Here is a 21,380-nt window from a genome sequence, read left to right as displayed (position 1 = left end):
ATGCTGCAACACCTCCCCCGACTCATACACCTTCCGCCTTAAACACACACAAAAAATATAAGCAACATACCACACGTCACAACTTTGCTTCCCCATGTCTATTTCACAACAATGTTACACCACAAAAGCAACACAGCACTCCAACTCTCTCAAACACCATCTCCAACACATACACATGAAGACCCATCAAAATACCTTCTTAGCATGCTGGATGAGGAACACGATACAGAACAGCTAAACGATTGCTATCCTAATACAGCTAATACCAGCACTAAAACACACCAGCTACAAACCCACACAATACTGATCACTCTTCTACCAAACAAAGTTCCACTATAACCAAAGGCCACTCACTAAACTGCCTACTAATAAATGCTCGATCCCTCTCTAAAAACAAGCATCACATCTACGACCTTCTCACCAATGCAAAACCAGACATACTATTCATAATCGAATCATAGTTGGGAGAAGATGTGGCTAAAGTCCTGCATGAAGCCATTTCTCTAGGCTATCAAATAATCACCCAAAATCGTATAGCCAAAAAAGGAGGTGGTCTAGCTGTTGTATTCAGGCAAACAATACATATCACTAAAATTAACATCTCCATAAAGAATTGTGAGGCTCTTCAAACAAGATGCAATCCTACACCATCTTCCTCCTGTAACTTCCTGCTCCTTTACAGTCCTCCACCTAGCAAGGCAACATTCCCAGACGCACTTCTAGACACAGTTTCAAACCTGATAACAATACACTCCAACCTATGTGTTCTGGTGACCTTAACATTTGGTTTGATAAACCCAACATGACCCATCCAAAAACTATAATCACCGGCCTAGACGCATTGAACCTGCATCGGATTGTTGACAATCCGACACACATCGCTGGACATATCCTAGATATCATTATTGCTTAAACTGAACTAGTTACCTTTCAAACTATAACTCCAGTCACATGGTCAAACCACCACTTGCTTACCTTCCAACATTAAACAACGCTAAGCGACTCACCTAAAGCTACCTTACATCCATCCACCTATCGGCCGTGGAACAAACTCAATTTGGAACACTTGGAAACACAACTAACATCCAGTACAAATCTGGAAAGCATAAATTCTGTTCAAAATCTATATGAGTGGCTACAGGAAGCTTTTGACATCCTGATACCACACAAAAGGAAAAAAACGCCTTGGAGAAACAAAGAAATAAAAGACATAAAACAACAAATTAGAAAGCTGCAACGTACCTGGCTCAAAACAAACGCCAAACAAGACAAACTTCACCTACAGAAAATTAACACATTATACAAATCTGCTATCAAAAAAGCTAAGAAAAGGTACTATTCAGACAATACAAAAAGCTAAATGTGCAAATAAAAAACTTCAATAAAATACTCAATGAATTTCGCAAACCAAATTGCCTAGAACAAACTCATCCTGTTACTCAAGATTTCACAGACAAACTGGCAAATCATTACAAGGACAAAGCACACATTGGAATCGTACTTAAAACAGAAACAAAGCACCAGCACTAACCCTTGCACAAAACAAAAATCCAAGAATGCTCTAATCAAGCCTCTTCGTTCCTTCCAACACATCTCAAACGATGAATTTATGGACCTGGTCAAAGCTCAGACCTCTGTCCGCCACAAACTTTCAAGACAATTCTTTTAACAACCTCAGCTGCCACTCCTGTAAGAAAAATCATCAACGATTCCTTAACTACTGGAATATTTCCAGAAGAACTCAAAAAGTCATACAAATGCCCTTTACTGAAGAAAACAAACTTGGACCTGCTGAACCCTGACAACTACAAACCCATTACAAATGGACTGTTCCTGGGCAAACTGATAGAAAGAGCAGCGTTCGCCCAGATGTCACAATTCATTGAAGAGAATGACATACTTTCAGACTTCCAAACAGGATTCTGTTCTGGAAGAGCCACTGAATCTGCTCTCCTTGCCATCTGGGATGATCTAAAGAATACAGTTGACCACAACGGGGTTGCTGCGCTACTCCGCTTGGACCCCTCAGCTGCCTTTGACACGGTTGACCATGACACTCTGAAACAAAGACTCTATGAAACCGGCATAGAGAGTACTGCTTTAGACTGGATAGCATCCCACCTTCGAAACAGAACTAATGTCATCCATACCCCACCTTTCTCGTCCAAACCATACTCCACAAAAGCAGAGGTCCCTCAAGGTTCTATCAACTCGCCCATGCTTTTCAACATCTACATGAAGTCATTACCAGTACTGATCAATACATTTCACCTCTTGTGCTATAGCTATGCAGATGACACGCAAATACTCCTTCAACTAGAATGCCCCAAAGACATTGGAAAATCACCAATTTACAGCTGTCTCTGAGCCGTGGATCAGTGGGTGACCAGGAGCCATCTCAAATTAAATGCTTTAAAAACTGAAACACTCACGTGTGGCGATTGGAAACATTACAACCCACTTACCGCATGGCCTGATGAACTAGGATCACTGCCTAAAGTATCGAAGGAAGTAAGAAACCTCGGAATGACCATGACTCCAAGCTGTTGATAAATGTCCAAGTGGATAAACTAGCAAGATCAAGCTTTGCTAGTATAAAAACGCTGCAACGAATTTTCCCTCATTTGGGATTTCCACACAAGGTCCAAGCTACCATCTCCCTTGTTCTGTCCAAACTTGATTACGCCAATAGCCTCTACCACGGATCACCTTTAACGACCATGAAAAGACTCCAACGGATTCAGAACTCGGCTGCCAGACTACTCTTGCATATCAAACAGAGAGAACACATCTCCCCTGCCTTGGAAGCCGGTTGCCAGAAGATCCACGTTTAAGCTGATTCGTATCACCCACAAAGCAATAAATGCAATGGGACCGCTCTCCATCAGGAATAAAATCACCAAACACATTCAACAAAGGAACCTCCGCTCTAAAGGAGCATCTCGCCTCAAAATCCGACCATACAAGAAAAAAACCATGGGTGGCTCATCCTTCTCTGTTCAAGCAGCCAAACTATATTCTCTTTACCCCCCAACATAAGGTCCACCGACAACCACCTTATCTTCAGAAAACTACTCAAGATTTGGCTCTTCCCCACTTAAGCACCATACGCAAACAGAAATTTACATCATATCCCTCTGTATACAAGCATTTTTTTTCACTATAGATATGTACCTATCTTTATGTATTACTTTGTATACACATGTACAATAATTATGTAATTATGTTGTGAGAAAAAATAATAAATAAATAAAATTCATCTTTGGTCTACATGTACATACTTCCATTGTGCATCTATGTACCTTCCATGTACTTGGATCTGTGTGTCTGTTACTTTTCTCCTGAAAAAGCATATCCAATGCACTACCCTATTTTTCATCCTGTGCCTCTATCAATATATTTAATCTAAATATACTCACCTCCTTTATGTATCTATATACTTTCAATGTAATCATGGATCTATATATTTATCACTTTTTTTAATTTAGCATTCAAATGTACTACCCTATTTCTCAGCCTATACTTCGCTCAATATATCTTCTAGCCCAACCTGACTCATCTAAAACTTCTTCTACTACTCCTTCCAATACACTACACTATCTCTCATCCTATACATCTATCAATATATCCTCTACATCCACTCTCTCATATATCCCAAACCCCATACCACTACTATGATTGCCAAAATAACCCTTTCTAGACTCTCTCCTACTCTACCCCTCCTTGCATCATCTGACACCTCTTTTACTATACTGATCCCCTAAAAACAAACCTTTCTAAACTCTTTCCTCTGAGTCCTCGCCTCCAAAACTCATTTTTACTCATCCAAAAGCCTCCTCCTACTACTACTAAGACCTAAATATATATATATATATATATATATATATATATATATATATATTTCAGTCTTTTATCCCTCTACTATCCTTTTCAATCGAAATTAACAGACTAACATGTTCACTTCTCAAATTCCATATTAAACTATACTAATATACTAACCAAATAACTGAATAACATATCCACTACTCAAATTACTTCAAATTTTTTTTTTTTACTATACTAATTTTTAACAGTAATCCTTTATGGGTTCCGGAGTGGTGTGCTACTCGCCAGAAATGCGATTCAACACCCATCAGGGGTAACAAGTGCTATATGAATGTAAATCTTTCTTCAACTTTTATCCCTCCGCTATCCTTCTCATTCCAAGTAACTGACTCATATCCACCACTGAAATTACTTCATATTTCACCATATTAATTCACCACTAATCCTTTGTAGGCTTCCTGAATAGCGTGCTTCAACAAGCGCTATATAAATACAAACCTTTGTCCTACTCTATCCTTCTACTATCATTCCAAATCCAAATAACTGACTAACCTATACACCACTTAAAATGTACTTGCATGTTTCACTATACTAATTCGACACTAATCCTCAATAGGTCCCGGAGTAGCATGCTACTCGCCAAAAAAGCATTTTGACGCCTCGTCATGGCTAGTAAGTGCTATATAAATGTAATTACAATACAATACAGATTGAGACAGGTACATTGCTGAATGGAACGGACAGCGTTACTCGGTTTTCTATTCCTCCTGTGTCTTTATTTAGCTGTAGTCATCTGCTCGTTACGTACACTCATTTATCCTCTATCTTTCACTTCTCCTTATGCTGTAATCAGTTTTCCTTTCCTGTATATACCTATCCGGAAGAATGGAGTGATTCTTCCGAGAACAATCAAAGAAGCTGGTCCAGCAATGCGAACTTTGTGTTGCAATTTTCAATGCAATGGCACTGCAGCTGGCACTGCAGCTGCTTCTGTAGATATCCTTAACTTTATTTTACATCATGCATTACATATAACTGCTTATATTATTATACATATTTAATTTATTACACTAAATAAGTTCTTATGTGTATTTATTATCCTATTATTTTCACTGTCGTTAAAAGATTTGAAATAAAAAAGAAGGAAGGCAAAGAGAACGTGGAGGAGAGGAAGAATATATATATATATATATATATATATATGAGCAAGAAGGAAAAAATGACCAGATGGGGAACAGACTACAAGGAGCACAAACATAGACCAGAGTTGTTAAGTACAACTTACTTAACAAGAGGCACCGATGGATAAGGGAGGGAAGATAGGGAGAAGCAAGATCATGAATACACTAATGAGCAGTTCACAGGAAGCAAGAGACGGATAGAGGAGCAACAGACAGACTGAAGCGGATGAAGACCGTGATCAGGGAGACCAAGTAAGAGAGAGTTAACATTAGCTGGGTAGAGACAAGGGTAAGAGCCCGAATTCTGTCTCTAGGAAAGCGGAGAAACAGACAGGTCTTTGGGACGCCGTGCAATAGGCACTGATCCATTGAATGACCGGAGAGTACGGACAGAAGAACTGAAGCAAAGGATCGAAGAGCACACATCGGGTGTGTGCAGCGGGATGAAGATGGAACAGAGTAACAGGCCAAAAATAAAAGTTCGGACAAAGACAGGCAAGGGGTGAGGACACAGAAACGGAGGGTGCTACAGTGTCCCAACTGAAGATTTTGCAAATTTCTGTCAAGTTGTGTTTACCAAAAGTACCAACATATTGCTGCACACTGGGGGTAACAGAGCCACTAGGACCAAACTCATAATTTTCTGTTTATGGTAAGTAAGAGCCATTCTATCCTATGGAATTTGTATGTCGGTGCCACGGCTGTGAGGGAGTAGCACGAGCACCGAGATCTAAATCTGGCCTCAGTCTGATCTGCGGCGCTCCCAGGCGGGAGGATTCCGCAATACTCTCTCATGCGATTCAAGAGCTCGTCGGGTGCTTTCAAACTCCACTGGCAGGAGTGGGCGCACGGAAGATTGTGTTCCTGACAAGCAATTGGGTGCCCCGTAAAAGGGGTCGCAGCGGTCGCCCTAGTTGAGACACAATCTTGAAAAGGGTAGCGCAAGACATCTTACTAATTTTACTATCCTTGACTCACTCGCTGCTCAAATGTATAACGAGTGCAACCTGAATGCTTCTTTAGGCGAAATGTAACACAGATCGAGCGCCATTTGCAGCACATGACTGCCACCTAGTGGAATTCGTTGGAAAATTCAATGTTTTGCCGCTAGAAAACCTAGAGTTTCTTTCAACCAACCATACGATGCTGGTCGGTCGAGACATTTTTCGCAGCAAAATCGCCTAGAAATGTTTTACAGTGTTAGTAGCAACTTTTGGTTTGACAGAATAAGATTTTGCAGGGAAGCCTGCACGAAACCTTAGAAATAAGAGAACACCGTCCGACTCTCCCTTCCTTCGATATATTCTGTTCACGAGAAGACAAGTCTTGGGTTGTGCAAAAAGCGAGATAACGGCCGCAAGCTGAAAGACACAACCGGGGCAGAGGCGCTTTTACTATCAGCAGCTCAGTGGAGGAAGGGAGTAGGATCCAGCGGATCCCGCATCCCACTGCACTTCTGAGCCGGTACCCGGGTCTCGCACGTGTCCGGCGCGCTCATGCGCTGGGCCCGGGCACCGTCAGCGGCTGCGCCGTCGGGACAGGCGCCTGCTAGAGGCTGGAGAGGTTTTTTCCTTTTCTTTATTTTTCACTGCGACCCATGCTAACGGCTCTCACTTCGTTAACAATGTAATTCCTTTTATCCAAGTAGTGCCCACGCTGGCATTTCAAGGTTAAACGAAAGGCAGCTGGCACATAAACCGGGCCGCCAAATACAGATGGCCAGAATCAAAAGCACCCCGTATACTAGGCGTACAAATGGTGGCTTAAAGTGGGTTTTTGGGGGGTAAGAGTTGGATTTATGCTACAAATGCAGAGCTGTGGTTGCAACTTACAAACCTGCAGGTGCCACGAGCATTATTTCTGCGACAACAGCTTGAACTCAAGGAGCTACCTCACATAAAATATACATTTGTACTTCCACTTAGAGATGATGCTCTGCAGGAGGCACATTAACCCTCTCAGTTATTAGATGATAACTTAAACCTGTGAACTGAATGTGCACCGGATCACCCCAGCAGGTGCATGAACTTCCTTAGTTCTCCTGCCAGAATTACAAGCTGAACCTTTCGGGATACATCTAGATCACTGCCCTAAGTGCTTAACCCCAAAAGCAAGCTTAAAGTGCAGCCGTTTTGTGGCCGATGAAGTAAATCAGGACAGCTATACTAGCACATTATCCTTGTTCCCAATTTCTTTTGGGCCAAAGTGTTTCAAAACTGCATAAGCGATCACTGGCTCCGCCTCTTGTGCGCGTCCCCAGAGTGAACTTTTCCATTTCCGGCACTGGTTGTGCTGGCAGGATACGCATGGCGGGTCTGATCAGGCAGGGTTGAGATAAACTTAGAGGTGGAGGTATCCTAGTCTGGCATGGCTTTAGTGCGCATACAAACAAGGATGGGGCTCCTTGATTTACACCACAAATGGCTGATTGAATGTCCAAGAGCTTTCTTTTTCATGCAGCTACAAACGCCGGGTAGCTTCCATGCGACCAGAAGGGAACAACAAGGGAAAAAAGTTGGTCGTAAGAATGAGTGTGTCTTTACAAAAAGTGAATGGGGGCCTGTGACCCTCCTGACTCGCTCAGAGGCGGTCGCTCCCCACGCTCCCTGGTATCGTAGCGCTATTAGCTCCATCTGTTATTTTCTGCTGTCAGCTGATTTGCGCATCGCTCGCTTTGCCGGAATTGCCTTTGTAAAATTATAAAATTGTCTGTGCTTGCTTACTAGATCGTAGCGCTGCATTGATGTAACATTGCTCTCCTTGCCCACACTGTTATTAGGAGCTGCCTGTTACGATCATTGAAGTACATTGTAACGCACTGCTTTATAAGTCATCTGTGCCCGATTGTGCCTCTGCCCATTTCAATCTCGCCCTGTTTCGTTTTTGCTTCTCAGCCATTTTGTTGTTGTTGTGCCTCGTAGCCCAGCCCTCCGCCCCGCTCCCGCCTCCCAGCTGCTCCTCCCTCGCCCCACTCCTCTCCACTATCCACTTATGACAAATGGCTCTGCGCGCAGCGTTCACGCGCAGCGAACGCGCCCCATGCGCGCCAAAGGTAAGCCCGTCTACGCCCGTCCGCGCCCAGCGCCAGACCCCCTGGCCCCCACAAACTCCACTCCACCCGCATTACGTTAGACGCCATAACCCTCTCAGCCTTTAACCCCGGCCGACCACCAAACTGCTACAAAGCCACCCCAGGACACACCCATGGACCCTTCACCTGCCACTCCTGCAAGTTCGACTACTTCAAGACCCATACCAAATCTACAAACTCCAAACAGAGCTCCAACAATAACCGCCTGAAATGCATCCTACTCAACACCCGCTCGGTCCACAGACACGCCATTGACCTTTGGAACCTACTCGACACCACATCGCCGGATGTCGCCTTCCTTACAGAAACCTGGATGAACGCCTCATCAGCTCCCGACATCGCCATAGCCATAGCCATTCCGGACGGCTACAAGATCACCAACCAAACCGGAGGAGGCATCGCCATCGTCCATAAGAACACCATCCGCATCACAACCAGTTCAGACGATAACCTCGCTACCGCCGAACACCTTCACTTCCAGATCCACACCGACCCTAAGACCACACTTAGAGGCACCCTCATCTACAGACCACCAGGACCCCACACACAATTCAGCGAAGACATCACTGACTTCATCAGCCCACACGCCCTCCCCTCCGAGGACTACATTCTACTGGGAGACCTCAACTTCCACGTGGAAAAGAAAAACGACAGCAACACCACCACCCTTCTGGACAACTTGGCCAACCTCGGACTCGAACAACTTGTTGATACCCCCACTCACTCGCTCGACCCAATCTTCACCTCCAGCAAGCACATCTCCTTCAACCACACCACAGCTCTCCATTGGACGGACCACAGCTGCGTTCACTTTAACTACAAAAAGACCACGACCCACAACCTCCCACAACCAATTCCCCGAAGAAAGTGGAACACAATTACCACCGACCAGCTCTTCACATCGCTTCACCAAAACCCTCCTACCAAATCATCGGACCCAAACCAAGCAGCCACCAACCTCACACAATGGATCACCCACAGCACCGACAAACTAGCACCCTTGAAGAACCATTAATTCAAACAAGGTAGCAAAAAAGCCCCCTGGTTCAATGATGACCTTAAGAAATCCAAGAAGCTCTGTCGCTCCCTCGAGAAAGCCTGGAGAAAAAACCCAACCACTGACAACCTGGCCACCTTCAAGAACGCCACCCGCAAACACCACCAACTGATCCGATCCACCAAGAAATCAGCATTCAAGGATCGACTTGACAACAACGCCCACAACAGCAAGGAACTATTCAACATCGTCAAAGAATTTACCAACCCCACCGCTGGCACCAACGACATCACTCCCTCCCAAGACCTCTGCAACTCTTTATCCTCTTTCTTCCACAACAAAATCGCCGACATACATAACAGCTTTGGAAACTAGTCTGAAGACCAGTCCACTCCACCCACCTCCGAACCAAAACCGCCCTCTAACAACCTTTGCGCCTGGAACCCAATCACCACTGAAGACACCATCCGCCTGTTGAACTCCATCCACTCAGGATCGCCAACCGACCCATGTCCCCACCACATTTTCAACAAAGCAGACTCCAATATCGCACCCCATCTCCGAGACGTCATCAACTGCTCCCTCAACTCCGCTACCTTCCCGGAAAGCTGGAAACACGCCGAACTCAGCGCCCTTCTGAAGAAACCCATAGCAGACCCCACTGTACTTAAGAACTACCGCCCCATCTCGCTCCTCCCATTCCCTGCCAAAGTCATTGAGAAAGCAGTCAACAGTCAGCTCGCCGCCTACCTCGACCCCTCACAGTCCGGCTTTTGAGCCAAACACAGCACTGAAACCGCCCTCATCGCAGCAACAGACGACATTCAAACACTACTGGACAAAGGAGAAACAGTTGTCCTCATCCTACTTGACCACTCCGCAGCTTTCGACACAGTCTGTCATAGCACCCTCATACAACGCCTCAGCAACGTCGGAATGCAAGGAAAAGCATTGGACTGGATCACTTCATTCCTCGCCGGAAGAACCCAGAGAGTCCACCTCCCCCCTTTTAAATCAAAGGCCACTGAAGTCATCTGCGGCGTTCCACAAGGATCATCACTCAGTCCCACCCTCTTCAACGTATACATGAGTCCCCTCGCATCCATCGCGCGCCAACACAACCTCAACATCATCTCCTACGCAGACGACACCCAGCTGATCCTCTCCCTCACCAAAGACGCAAACACCGCCAAAACCAACTTACATGAAGGAATGAAAGAAGTAGCCGAATGGATGAAGAACAGCCGTTTAAAACTGAACTCTGACAAAACGGAAGTCCTCATCCTAGGTTCATCCCCCTCTGCCTGGGACGACTCGTGGTGGCCACCGGCCCTCGGGAACCGCACCCATACCTACGGATCACGCACGCAACCTGGGCTTCATCCTGGACTCCTCCCTCTCGATGACCATACAAGTCAACGCTGTCTCATCATCATGCTTCAACATCCTACGCATGCTCAAAAAAATCTTCCGCTGGATCACCACCAAAACAAGAAAGACGGTCACCCACGCACTGGTCACCAGCCGACGGGATTACGGAAACACCCTTTACGCCGGGACCACAGCCAAACTACAGAAAAAACTCCAACGCATCCAAAGCCAGACTCATACTAGACATCCCCCGCCAAGCTCACATTTCCGGTCACCTGAAAGACCTCCATTGGCTCCCCGTAAACAAAAGAATAACGTTCCGCATCCTCACCCACGCACACAAAGCCCTCTACGACCTAGGACCCGAATGCCTCAACATGCGCCTGTCCTTTTACACCCCCACCCGCTAACTACGTTCGTCCAATCAAGCCCTCGCCGCAATTCCGCGCATCCATAGATCCAACATGGGGGAAGATCCTTCTACTTAGCGGCCAAAACCTGGAATTCTCTCCCCACTCACCTCCGCCTTACACAGAACCACCTCTCCTTCAGAAAGCAACTAAAAACTTGGATATTTGATAAGTAAAATACCCCCCCTCCCTCAAGCGACTTGAGACCCTCTGGGTGAGTAGTGCGCTATACAAATTTCAAACTTGAACTTGAACACCAATACATCCGGGATCTGTCTGGTCCTGAAGAAAGCCAGATGACCCAATGAGCCATTAATAAGCTGGCTGAAACAGGCCTACCTTTATGTGGAGGAAAACAATACTCTCCAAAGGGACTTAGAGGCTCTTTAAACTATAATGCAGGATCCCAACATAGAAATAAAAGCTCCCAACCACAAAGGGCGAGTGCTGAGCCGGTCCAGGAGGATTTAAAAACCGGGTTAGGACTGGATGAAGCGAGCCTCACACATTGCGTGCAGTGGGAGCCCATTTATAAAAGGGTATCTGCCCAATAAACAGTGATGTGAGTGAGGACACAAAAATGTACCATATACTAGGTGGCCAGTCTCCCTTTTGTGGTCTGATTACACCCCGGCAGCATGTTCAAAAGAGAGCAGTGGAAGCTGTGAAGGTGGGAGTCAAAGACGGACTAAGAGCCCACACTAGGTGCCTCAATGGCTCACGAACCCCCGCGGGATCATGGCCATGACAGTGCCCAGCTGCTGCCACTGAATGACTGCAGCAGCGGCCTATCAACCCAATGTTACAACAAAGGAGCGTTCTAGATCTGATGCCCCAATTCATTCTATACTAATGTTATATTTGAAAGGATTTGAGGTCTTTCAACTGCATACACTTTTGACTTTTAATTGTATTGGGTAATTATCAGTGTTGCCACTAGTTATGTCAATGTTGACTGCATATGCAACAGTAGTAGTAGCAGCAAATACATTAATCTCACTCGTAATGTGTGTGTGAAACGAGGCGCTGACACTACGTTGCTCCTTCGTAATGTCCAAGTGCCTACACTTAACTCTTGCAAGTGTTTTTAAACTTGTTCACAAACTTTTTCTTACAACTTATTCCTACTGCTTCTGTAGATCGCATTACAGCCGTGGGCAAATATTGCGTTATTCCCTTTGTGAAAAAGATGCCAAAAGCCCGAAAATAAAGGGGAATTGCAGATTAATAAGTGAAACGCCAGTCCAACATTTGACTATTTTTACCACAATTTTCATTTTTGTGCCCGTTTTAGACATGCAGCATGTTCATTCCCTTAGTATGCTCTGCTTCCATTTCAGACTCTAGTCAACTCGTTAATTCACTTATTTGGTGTGGAGTATAATGAATGTACTACCCCTGATCACTCTCGCCTTACTTTACATCGCTTTCACTTTCATTACATAAGCCTTATTTTTATATGTACATGTTCCTCTGATTTCAGGGTCTTGATTCATTTCCGTAAGCCTACCAGATATCCATGATGGATAGGACAGGCGTTTTTTTTCCCCATCACCATCCTCCATGTACTGCTTTACAACTTGGGCACTTCCTTTGATTCACCCAAAACTGTCAGGAGCTTCTTGCAGCGATTCAACTTTAGCCATGATTATGTTTTGCTTGGCCCCTGTTGACTTTTTTCTTCTTTTTTCGAGCTGACTAATTTTTTGCAACACCAATTTTATTTAAAGTGCTAGATAAATTAAAATAATGTGGATCGATAATATATTTAGGTAAAGAATTCCGAACTGCAACAAACTACCCAATAACTTAAGATTCATCATGTTTACAAAGACAACCAACTACATTTTCTTGAATGTTCTGATAAAGATGATGCCACAGATACACTTTGCTTTTGTCACAAGACAGTAAACCCACCTGTGATACATTGGTTACCCCCTATTTCTTCAATAGTGCAATCCATGGGAAGCAGGCCTTCTGAGCTGTGGGGCTACCGGCTGATCGGCAAGGGGAGATCCCTGGTGCTGCTTTGCATAGTTTAATGCTGTACATCTAAATAGATCAGATTCTACCATAAGAAAGCAGCTCTTTCACAATAGAGAAGATCGGATTGTCTTTTTAAGGATACAGAAGGAAAGCAGGAATCCTGCATTGGCAGCTTCATCTGTGGTTGACTTTACCAGATAAGAGAAACAGGAGCAGAATCCTACCCAATTCACAAGTATTCAATGTACTAACTTCTGAAGCAAGGAAGGCAGATTTGGCCTCGCTGAGACTTGAATGCCACCAATCACTACCATTTAACTATCTCGCTAAGCTGGGTTAATGCTCATATATAGCTTTGCGATGTTGGTCCTTGCATTTCTAATCTCGACAAGGAAGTCATCGTCCCTTTAGCCCATGGGTGTAGGCTGAAGAGGGCTAGAATTATACCAGAGACCCTTCTGAGCAATTTAATAGCTTTGGGTTTTACTGATTTTGATAGGTGTCTCCAGGAGGAGTCTAGAGATCACAATATTCTGGCTGCCCTTCACACTAGGGGTGGGCGGAATTTGCGTAATTGCGTTACGCAAATCTTCACAAAACTGTAAAAAATCTTCGCAAACACGCAGAAATTCCGTGAACACGCAGAATTGTTTGTTCGCGATGCTTTTTTCCTGCTCGCAATCGCTGTTTGCGTGCTCAGGGGAAAATATCTTGCGAACACGCACTTTGAGAACGCGAACAAGCAAAAAACGTCGCGAAGTTGCAGAACGCAGAATTTTAGGCAATTTCGTGTTCTCCGCGGAACACGAAATTACCCAAATTCCACGAATTCCGTGAGCAGAACGGAATTTACTGCCCAGGCCTACTTCACACCATCTGTAATCAGTGTACTCCGCTCTGATGGTTAAAAACTCTGGTCCCTTTCCCTCCTTTGCTCGCTAGTCTGGTAAGTTTTCCAATGTGCATAGGGATTTAGAGAAAGCTCTTACAAGTCCACCTAGGGATAAAGACTTGATAGCCTTGCGTCGACAATCTTACAGAAGGGCACTAAAGGACAAGAAAAGGGCCCTGAGAGAAGACTCCTGGGATCAACTTTTGAGGCCTATACCCTATCTCACAGTGCTCTCTTCTGGGAAATTGAGAACTGCCGTGTGTTTGCCCCAGGCAATGGGATTTCTGTTTGTTCCCATGTTTCCCCTGATGAATGGGTCACCCTCTTTGACTGGTTTTATAAGTCTGGTTATCTATACCCCCCACTGTGCCGAATTTAGATCCTCCCAATGGTGCTTTTAACATTATGATTTGCCTGGACGAAGTGCACGAGGCCCATCTTACTTTAACTAGGAATAAGGCTCCAGGGCCGGACGGGGTTCCCTCTGATTTGTTCTTGCTAGAACCCAATTTAAGGGCCCGCTGCTTACAGAGGTTTCTGATGTAGAAGTTCGGCTTGCCCAGATCCTGGTCTAAATCTGTTATCATGCCCATTTTTTAAGAGGGAGATAAAGGGGGGGGGGGGGGGGGGGCTCTCCTGTTTGCCATCCCATCTCCCTCAGTGATTCAGTACTAAAGGTCTCGGATCGAGTGGTGCTGACAAGACTTACCTCCTGGGCAGAAAGTTACAGGATTCTTTGCGATCTACGGTTTGGGTTTAGACCTCAACCGAGTATTCTTGCCCAGCATTTAAATTTGCATATACTTTTTAATAAATATGTTGTAGCGACATTACACAAGGCCTTTGTGAATTTTTCATCCACTTTTGACCCAGTCAATAGAACCAAACATTGATCTCCGTGATATCAATTGGAGCGGACACTGGTATTGTACTCTTTTAAAGGGATCTTCACAAGGACAGGTTTGCGGTCATAAGATATGGTGACGTTTGCGGTCATAAGATCTGGTCTGAATGGCCAGTGACCCTTTTTAGGTCGAGCCTAGACAGCGCAAGCAGTGTCTGGAAGATCTGTTATATGTACTTTGGGGGCTCTGGAGATCAGCCCCAGGACTTGTCAGCTTCTGCTTAGGGACTTTTATTTCTGTTCAACTGTCTCTATTTAACGGTCTTGACAGAAAACTACCAGTAGAGGGCAGTGAAATAACAGAATTGCTTTCTGCTTAGGGATTTTATTTTTTATTTTTGAGGCAACTGCCTAGATTTAACTTTCTTGATAGATAAAGACCAGGAGAGGTCAGTAAAATACCAGAATCATTTTAGCATTTCCTAGATTCCAGGCCCTATAAAGTTGTCTTCCACGAGCACCCTTAGACAATAATATTTTTTCAAATCTTGTATTTTCAAGGATATGACCACAGAATGCCTTGATTTTATATTAAATATGTAGCTTTGGACAATACCATTTCCCGCTTATAGGCAGTATTTCTCTCCATTTGTTTCCATACCTGGCGTGTTCCGCAGTTTGGTGCTTACTTTCCCTCCATGTTAAAGAATAGAATTTTCAGCACCCAGGCTAATGTGCCTCATAGCTAAATACATATAATGTCCCAAAGGCGAGACCGATCGCATTGTAAATGCTTGTTTATTCACTCTTTACATTATTCAGCTCAAGTGGGCCTTTCTTCAGGATGCAGGAAACTTGCCCACAGCTGATGGCAGACCGATTCCCACATTTCTATCTTCTTACTGGGTGATGTTCCCACAGCCAGGCAATCCCACAACAGGTCATGCACATATATTCAAATGGGTTCTGCATGATATGTACAGACTTGCATTGATTTATTCCATAGGTCTGTTTTCACTTAACTACCCCCTAAGCACATGCAAAGATTAACAAAAAAATGGTTGACGGAAATACAAGCAACACAACAAAAAAAAAAGCCATATGAAAAGACCCTGGATTTCTACCACAAATCCAGCGGAGACCATCACTCACTTGAAAATGTGGGCCGTCTTCCGCAGGAAGTCCTGCTCCTGCTGTTTTGTGTCCGAGCTCATGCTCTGTTCGATGACCGACAAGAGGGGCTCAATGATATCAAATACCAGTGGATTCTCCGGCTGCTTGTTCAAGAACACCTCAATTAGATCTAGCACCTGCAACATCACAAGCGGTTAGAAGACACCTATGCGAGGCGAGTGAACAACAGGCCATTTATATCTGTTATAAGCCAATGGATCAGCTTCTGTACATTAAGCAAAGCCTAACATTTCTACATGGAATACTGTTAAGTAGGTAATGGTTGAGTAGTTTGGCACAAGAAAATGCACGACATTAATCCACAACTTCACAAGCAGAGATCCTTGCACACAAGTGGATGCAGAAAAAGAAGCGCACAGACTGAACCTACAAGGCTTAGAAGGCGCGATTAAGAGGGACAATGGCGGATTCAGAGCCATTTGTCAGGAATGGAAACCCATTCCTACCAAGTATCTACTTCTCTCACACAGTGTACCACAGACATGACAGCTCTACATACAGCAGAAAACAAATAAATGAGTAGAATGCTTCATCAATCACTGGTAAATACACTGGGCTGTATTCCAAGCCATCATTCTTTAGATTGCCTGTGCCATTACAGCATATTAAATCAGCCTTGTTCCTGCTCCAAGACAACCTCTGGCAGAAGTATGAAGGGCTATAAATACAGCTATAATAATTTCACATAATAGAATATTCTACAACTGAAACCGCTGGCTTGAGTTTTTCCGAGTGAGACAAACCACATGCAACAGGAATGCAGATACGGGTTCCCATAGCTGACTAGGTTATGGTCCTCAAGCTACATTTATGTACTCCTATCCAATAAGGCCGAAACCCATGTGAGCTTGAGATTTTTATGGCGGTTGAGACTAGGCTGTGCCTAATGGAACAGGACCAGGGCGGTCTTCCATGTGGTTGGTTCATATCTCTAGTAAAACAGCGAGCAAAACTTTGTTACACTGGAATACAACTAGGGGCAACTACCTGTGACAAGGATGAATTCAAGCATTCATCCACTCACATTTTAGGTCTCGCCTACAGACATTTTTCAGCTGTCTGTTGTTGAAAGACCATACCAAAGATGAATTTAGGCACGCCCATTTTACGAATGGTTGGCTTTTTTGCTACAGAACCTTACTAAATTGCTTACGTTCTTCTCTTATTTGTTCGTACCTAGAGCATAGCTTCTTTAACATCCATTTGATTCGGATACTTGTATTATTCCACGTCCCACGTTCAGGGAAGTTCTTTTTATGTCAGGACTACCATACAGTCCAAGTGTCTAGATGCGAATCAACTAATGTGAACTTATAGTGGGCTTAAGCCAGCCCATTGATTACTATTGGTTGGCATTATTGCCACACATTTGCTTTCTTTTTTATTTGTTTTTCTGTGTTTGTCGCCAAGCATAGGCTCTTTTCTTCTGTCCATCCACAGCTTACTTTTCGGGAACCACATTTTTCTTTTTGGTTAAGCACTCCATATAAAGGCATGTGTTTTACAGCTGTCTCCATACTTCTCTTCAACCACTCACCCCCATCAAGCTCTGTACTGCCCTCTCTCGGTCCTGTGCTTCTCCCAAACCACCGCAATGTTGAGCTCTCCCTCAGGTGCTTCTCTCCACTTTGCATTCTTGCTTGTTTGCTTCTTTTCCGCTCACCCGCTTGCTACCTATTGCTTCCACCTATGATTTCCCGATGCTGCCCTATCTGACCTCCTGCTAACAAATGCTACAGCACCCACGTACTTTTAAAAATGTTTTTCCTTTTTTTGCGGAGGACTAATACTTAAAACCCTTTTGTGCTATTTAAATTTCCAAACTTTCCGTCACCAACTATTGCTGACAGCTGTCATTAGTATTGCTTCAAGAACATGCATTCACTGCATACCTTGGCTGCAGTTCTGGTACTTCTACTGCATGCTTGCCGATGTGCAATTGAGACACAAAGGAACCCTGCACAACACACTAAGTCCTAGGGCAGGAAAAATGCAAGTGAAAACAAAAAAACCTAGGCAAGTAACTGGTCATCTGACGACCTGAGTTAGACTCATCGATGTACATATAGACTCCGTGTACTGAACATTTATTTTAAAAGCTTCAATTTATTCTTATAAATTCATAATAAAAGCGATTTTATCCAAACTACTGGGACATGCTATATTTGACAAAATATCAAACACATAAGATACATTTATACATACAAATATAAAACAATTCAATACAAATAATTCAAACATACAAAGCTATTAAATATAAACAGACTAGTTGTCTCTTGTTAAGGCATAGTGGCTAGATGGTAGACACGTTCTTTTATTTGTCTACGCGTGTTTCGGTGTGTAAGCGCCTCCTTCAGGACAGCCACAAAATTCCTAAGTAGGTATGAGGAAGGAACCAAAATGGATGTTTTGGAACCAAGATCATTTAATTACCTACTTATGGAGTAATTGAAAAACACACAGGAGTTTGAGAAGTCAAAAGTTCTTTAAATAGTTAATTTCTAAAAACAGATATCTGGTCCTTATATTGGTCAGTCAATACGGTACAGGAACTTAGTCACAGGTCTACCGGAGAAGGACCACCTGGGTTAGTGTGTCTATATAGATCCACATTGGAGACACTTCCTGGAATGGACTGTGAAGATAGTCCTGGGTGCACTATATTTTTCAGGACCGTAAAGTCATCAATGTATGAGACGGAGCATTGAGGAACTGGGTTCTAGCCCGACAGCAGGATGCCCAAGGTGCAACAGATTGATAAAATGTCAAATTATGGTTTTGGAAAATCGCTAAGAGGTATTTTTCATGTATAGCGCTCTGCTGCCTTTTGGCTACGTCTGCGCTATTGAAATACCATACTCATACGTACAGACATATATTGGCCTAGCTAACATGACAGTGCCCTAAAAAGTTTTAAGACCAAAGGAGTTGTGATGACTTATTTTTTATTTTTAAGAGGACATGTTTTACATTATTATTCTCAACATGGTTTACAGCATGGTGAGAACTGGCACAGTTAGTAAGTAAAGAACTCCCCGAAACTGAATCAGTTGCAACAGAAAAGCTACACAAAGACGTCTGGAAAGAAACAAGATTAGTTTGTAATTAGCCCGAATCTTTCGGCCAACCAACTTCTTCTTTGTGTTTGAGAAGGCACTCCATGAAATCAGTAAATTCCAGCATCACATATTTTCAGACTTGGGGTGTGACATGGTACGACCATTGATGCTGGAAACGGACCAATGTACTGAGTTGCGCTTGCTCCCATCGCTCATCTTACCATTGCTTGGCATTTGTCTTCTAATATATCAACTGCTTCTCTCACAGGAGACAATGTCAGGTTCAGAGCAGATCAGCAAAAGAGCAAAGAGAAGCCAACGTTGATACAGTAGTAATGGAAGAATCCACCTCCACACAGTGCTGCATCTTCCTGTCCCCTTCCGAAAGTTAGTCACAGCCAAGATACGGAGAACTCCCCCCGCATTTTTAGGGCTACTCCATGAAGTTGGAGATATCTGACAGCGTAGTGAGTACCCCCCTCCTGCAGGTTCCTGCCCTTCTGTGAAGTTGGACACAGCTGAGAGAACGAGTTTCTGCATCTTACTGGCTTTTGCATGAAGCAGAACACAGAGTGGAAACCCCTCCAGCAAGAAACCCCTCCTGCATCTTCATACCCCCCACAGGAAACCGTTATGAGTATCGAGTAGCCTTACTGCATCTCCCTGCCCAATCCCTGAAGTTGGAGGTCACGTAACTGAGTGAGAACTCTCACCTCTATCTGTCAACCTCCTCCCCGAAAGGGTGTACAGCGAGGACGCCGGGGGGAGGGGGGATTGGAGCTAAAGACCTCTTCTTGGCTTCTGTCTACCTACCCCCCTTCCACAATATGGACACAGATAAGTGGATTTCTCTTCTGCTTCTTCTCCCTGAAACTGGACACAGAGGAGAGACTGAGAACCCCATCCTTAATATTTCTCCTCTTCCAAAAAGCTCGACACCGCTAACAGCTGAAGAGGGGGGGCGGAGGGGAGACAACTCCTGCATTTTCTCCCCCTCTACAAAGCCAGAAACAGAGTAGGAAACTTGATAAAACTCGACTCAGCTGAGGGGCAACCCCCTTCTGTATCATCCTAGCACCTCCCTGAACACAGATGAGAGTGAGCACCCCTCCTGCCAGTTTCTGGACCCTTCCTAAAGGACACAGAGCAGAAGTCTTGACAGTATAATAAAAATCGTTGCTGTGTCTATGCAATGGACAGACCCAGCCCACTTAAAGAACAGATGACACACCATACAAGTAATTTCAATTACATGAAAAAAGCGCAACTTTCAAACCTTGGTTTTGAAATCCCGCCGCAATACTTTCTCTTTGCGGATTCTTTCCTTCTCGTCCTTCTTCGCTTGGATACGTTTTTGCTGCTCAGCAAAAAGGGCTGAGATGTTTTCGTCAAGACCCATCATGGTCTCATCATCAACATCCGCATCACTGTCATCTGTATCCTTCAGATTGAAAATAAAAGAGGTGGTAAAGCACATTTTAAAACAGACTATCATGATGTGTACAGCAAGGCAAAATAAGAGCCTGAACTGCAGCTGGCAGAAGTACTTACAAATTCTCTGCCTATCAACAATTTTATGAAAAGACCCACCTCACCCACCCATAACGTAACCTGCCATCTTCTTCAAATGATAATCACTCATAATTCCTCCCACACTTGAACACTTTTTGGAAAAGTCAATAGGCCTGGCCTTAACTTTTATGATGGCTGTTTTTTTTTTTAAAGACGCATATGCCACAAATTAAGATTAAAAAAATAAAAAGAACACATTCAGTCACCCAGCCGGCTCTTATATACTTGCAATAAATATGTAGACTTATTAACATTTACTGATCTGGCGGCTTTACTAGAGATGCTTTTTAAATAACATGCCTGTCAGACATTTTAGATTTAAAAGTGTCGAATGATTTTATGCCATAAACCAATCTTATCATAAATATCTACAGCTTGTAACTCTTCACAAACTACTTCAAAGTGCACGAGGAGGAAAAAAAGAAAATGCATACAAAGGTCCCAAGCCTAACACATTTAATGTTGGCTTAATTTGACAAAAAAAAAAAGTCAAATGCTACAGAATTCATTCAACAAAGTGAGAGTGAGGATTCGTTTTGAGGATGGATAAAGTGATAGTGTCGAAGCAGACATGGCATTGTGATGGGGACTGGGATGGGTGGAAAGGAGAGAATGAATGGGGATGCACGAGTGACTGGATGGGGAGCAGAGGCAAGAGTGCATGGGGACAAAGCGGATAGGAGGGAGCGAGGTTGTAAGAGGTAGAGGAAGGAAAGTGAGAGGAGACCACAAAGGAGCAAAATCACAACCAGTAGAAATTGTACCAAGAAACTCCTCGCAGATGCTCTGGAAACAAAGAGCTACTCCACTCTGTCAGGGTATCTAGTTGTCATGTCTGAGCTCTCATCTCTCATGCCTTTCAATTGCATCTCTATGACTGACTGTACTGTAGTTCTAAGCTACTGCCTAACACTATAGATCAGCTAATCATTGCTCAAATTACTTTGCCACCAATGCC

General features: G+C 44.0%; 1 protein-coding gene across 1 annotated transcript in view; it reads right to left on the bottom strand.

Moving 5' to 3' along the window:
* Positions 1 to 21,380, bottom strand: part of MYBBP1A (MYB binding protein 1a) — a 517,888-nt gene that overhangs the window by 243,601 nt on the left and 252,907 nt on the right. Inside the window, exons 18-19 of the mRNA XM_086954610.1 lie at positions 20,127 to 20,291; positions 15,750 to 15,907 (exon numbers count right to left, since the gene is read on the bottom strand). Of these exons, the coding sequence (XP_086810736.1) occupies positions 15,750 to 15,907; positions 20,127 to 20,291 (323 nt within the window). The remainder of the gene's footprint in view (positions 1 to 15,749; positions 15,908 to 20,126; positions 20,292 to 21,380) is intronic.

Source organism: Lissotriton vulgaris, chromosome 2_1, assembly GCF_964263255.1.
Source record: "Lissotriton vulgaris chromosome 2_1, aLisVul1.2, whole genome shotgun sequence".
NCBI classification, from domain to species: Eukaryota; Metazoa; Chordata; class Amphibia; order Caudata; family Salamandridae; genus Lissotriton; species Lissotriton vulgaris.
The sequence above is the reverse complement of the archived record's forward strand: the minus strand, read 5'-3'. Positions and strand labels throughout refer to the sequence as shown.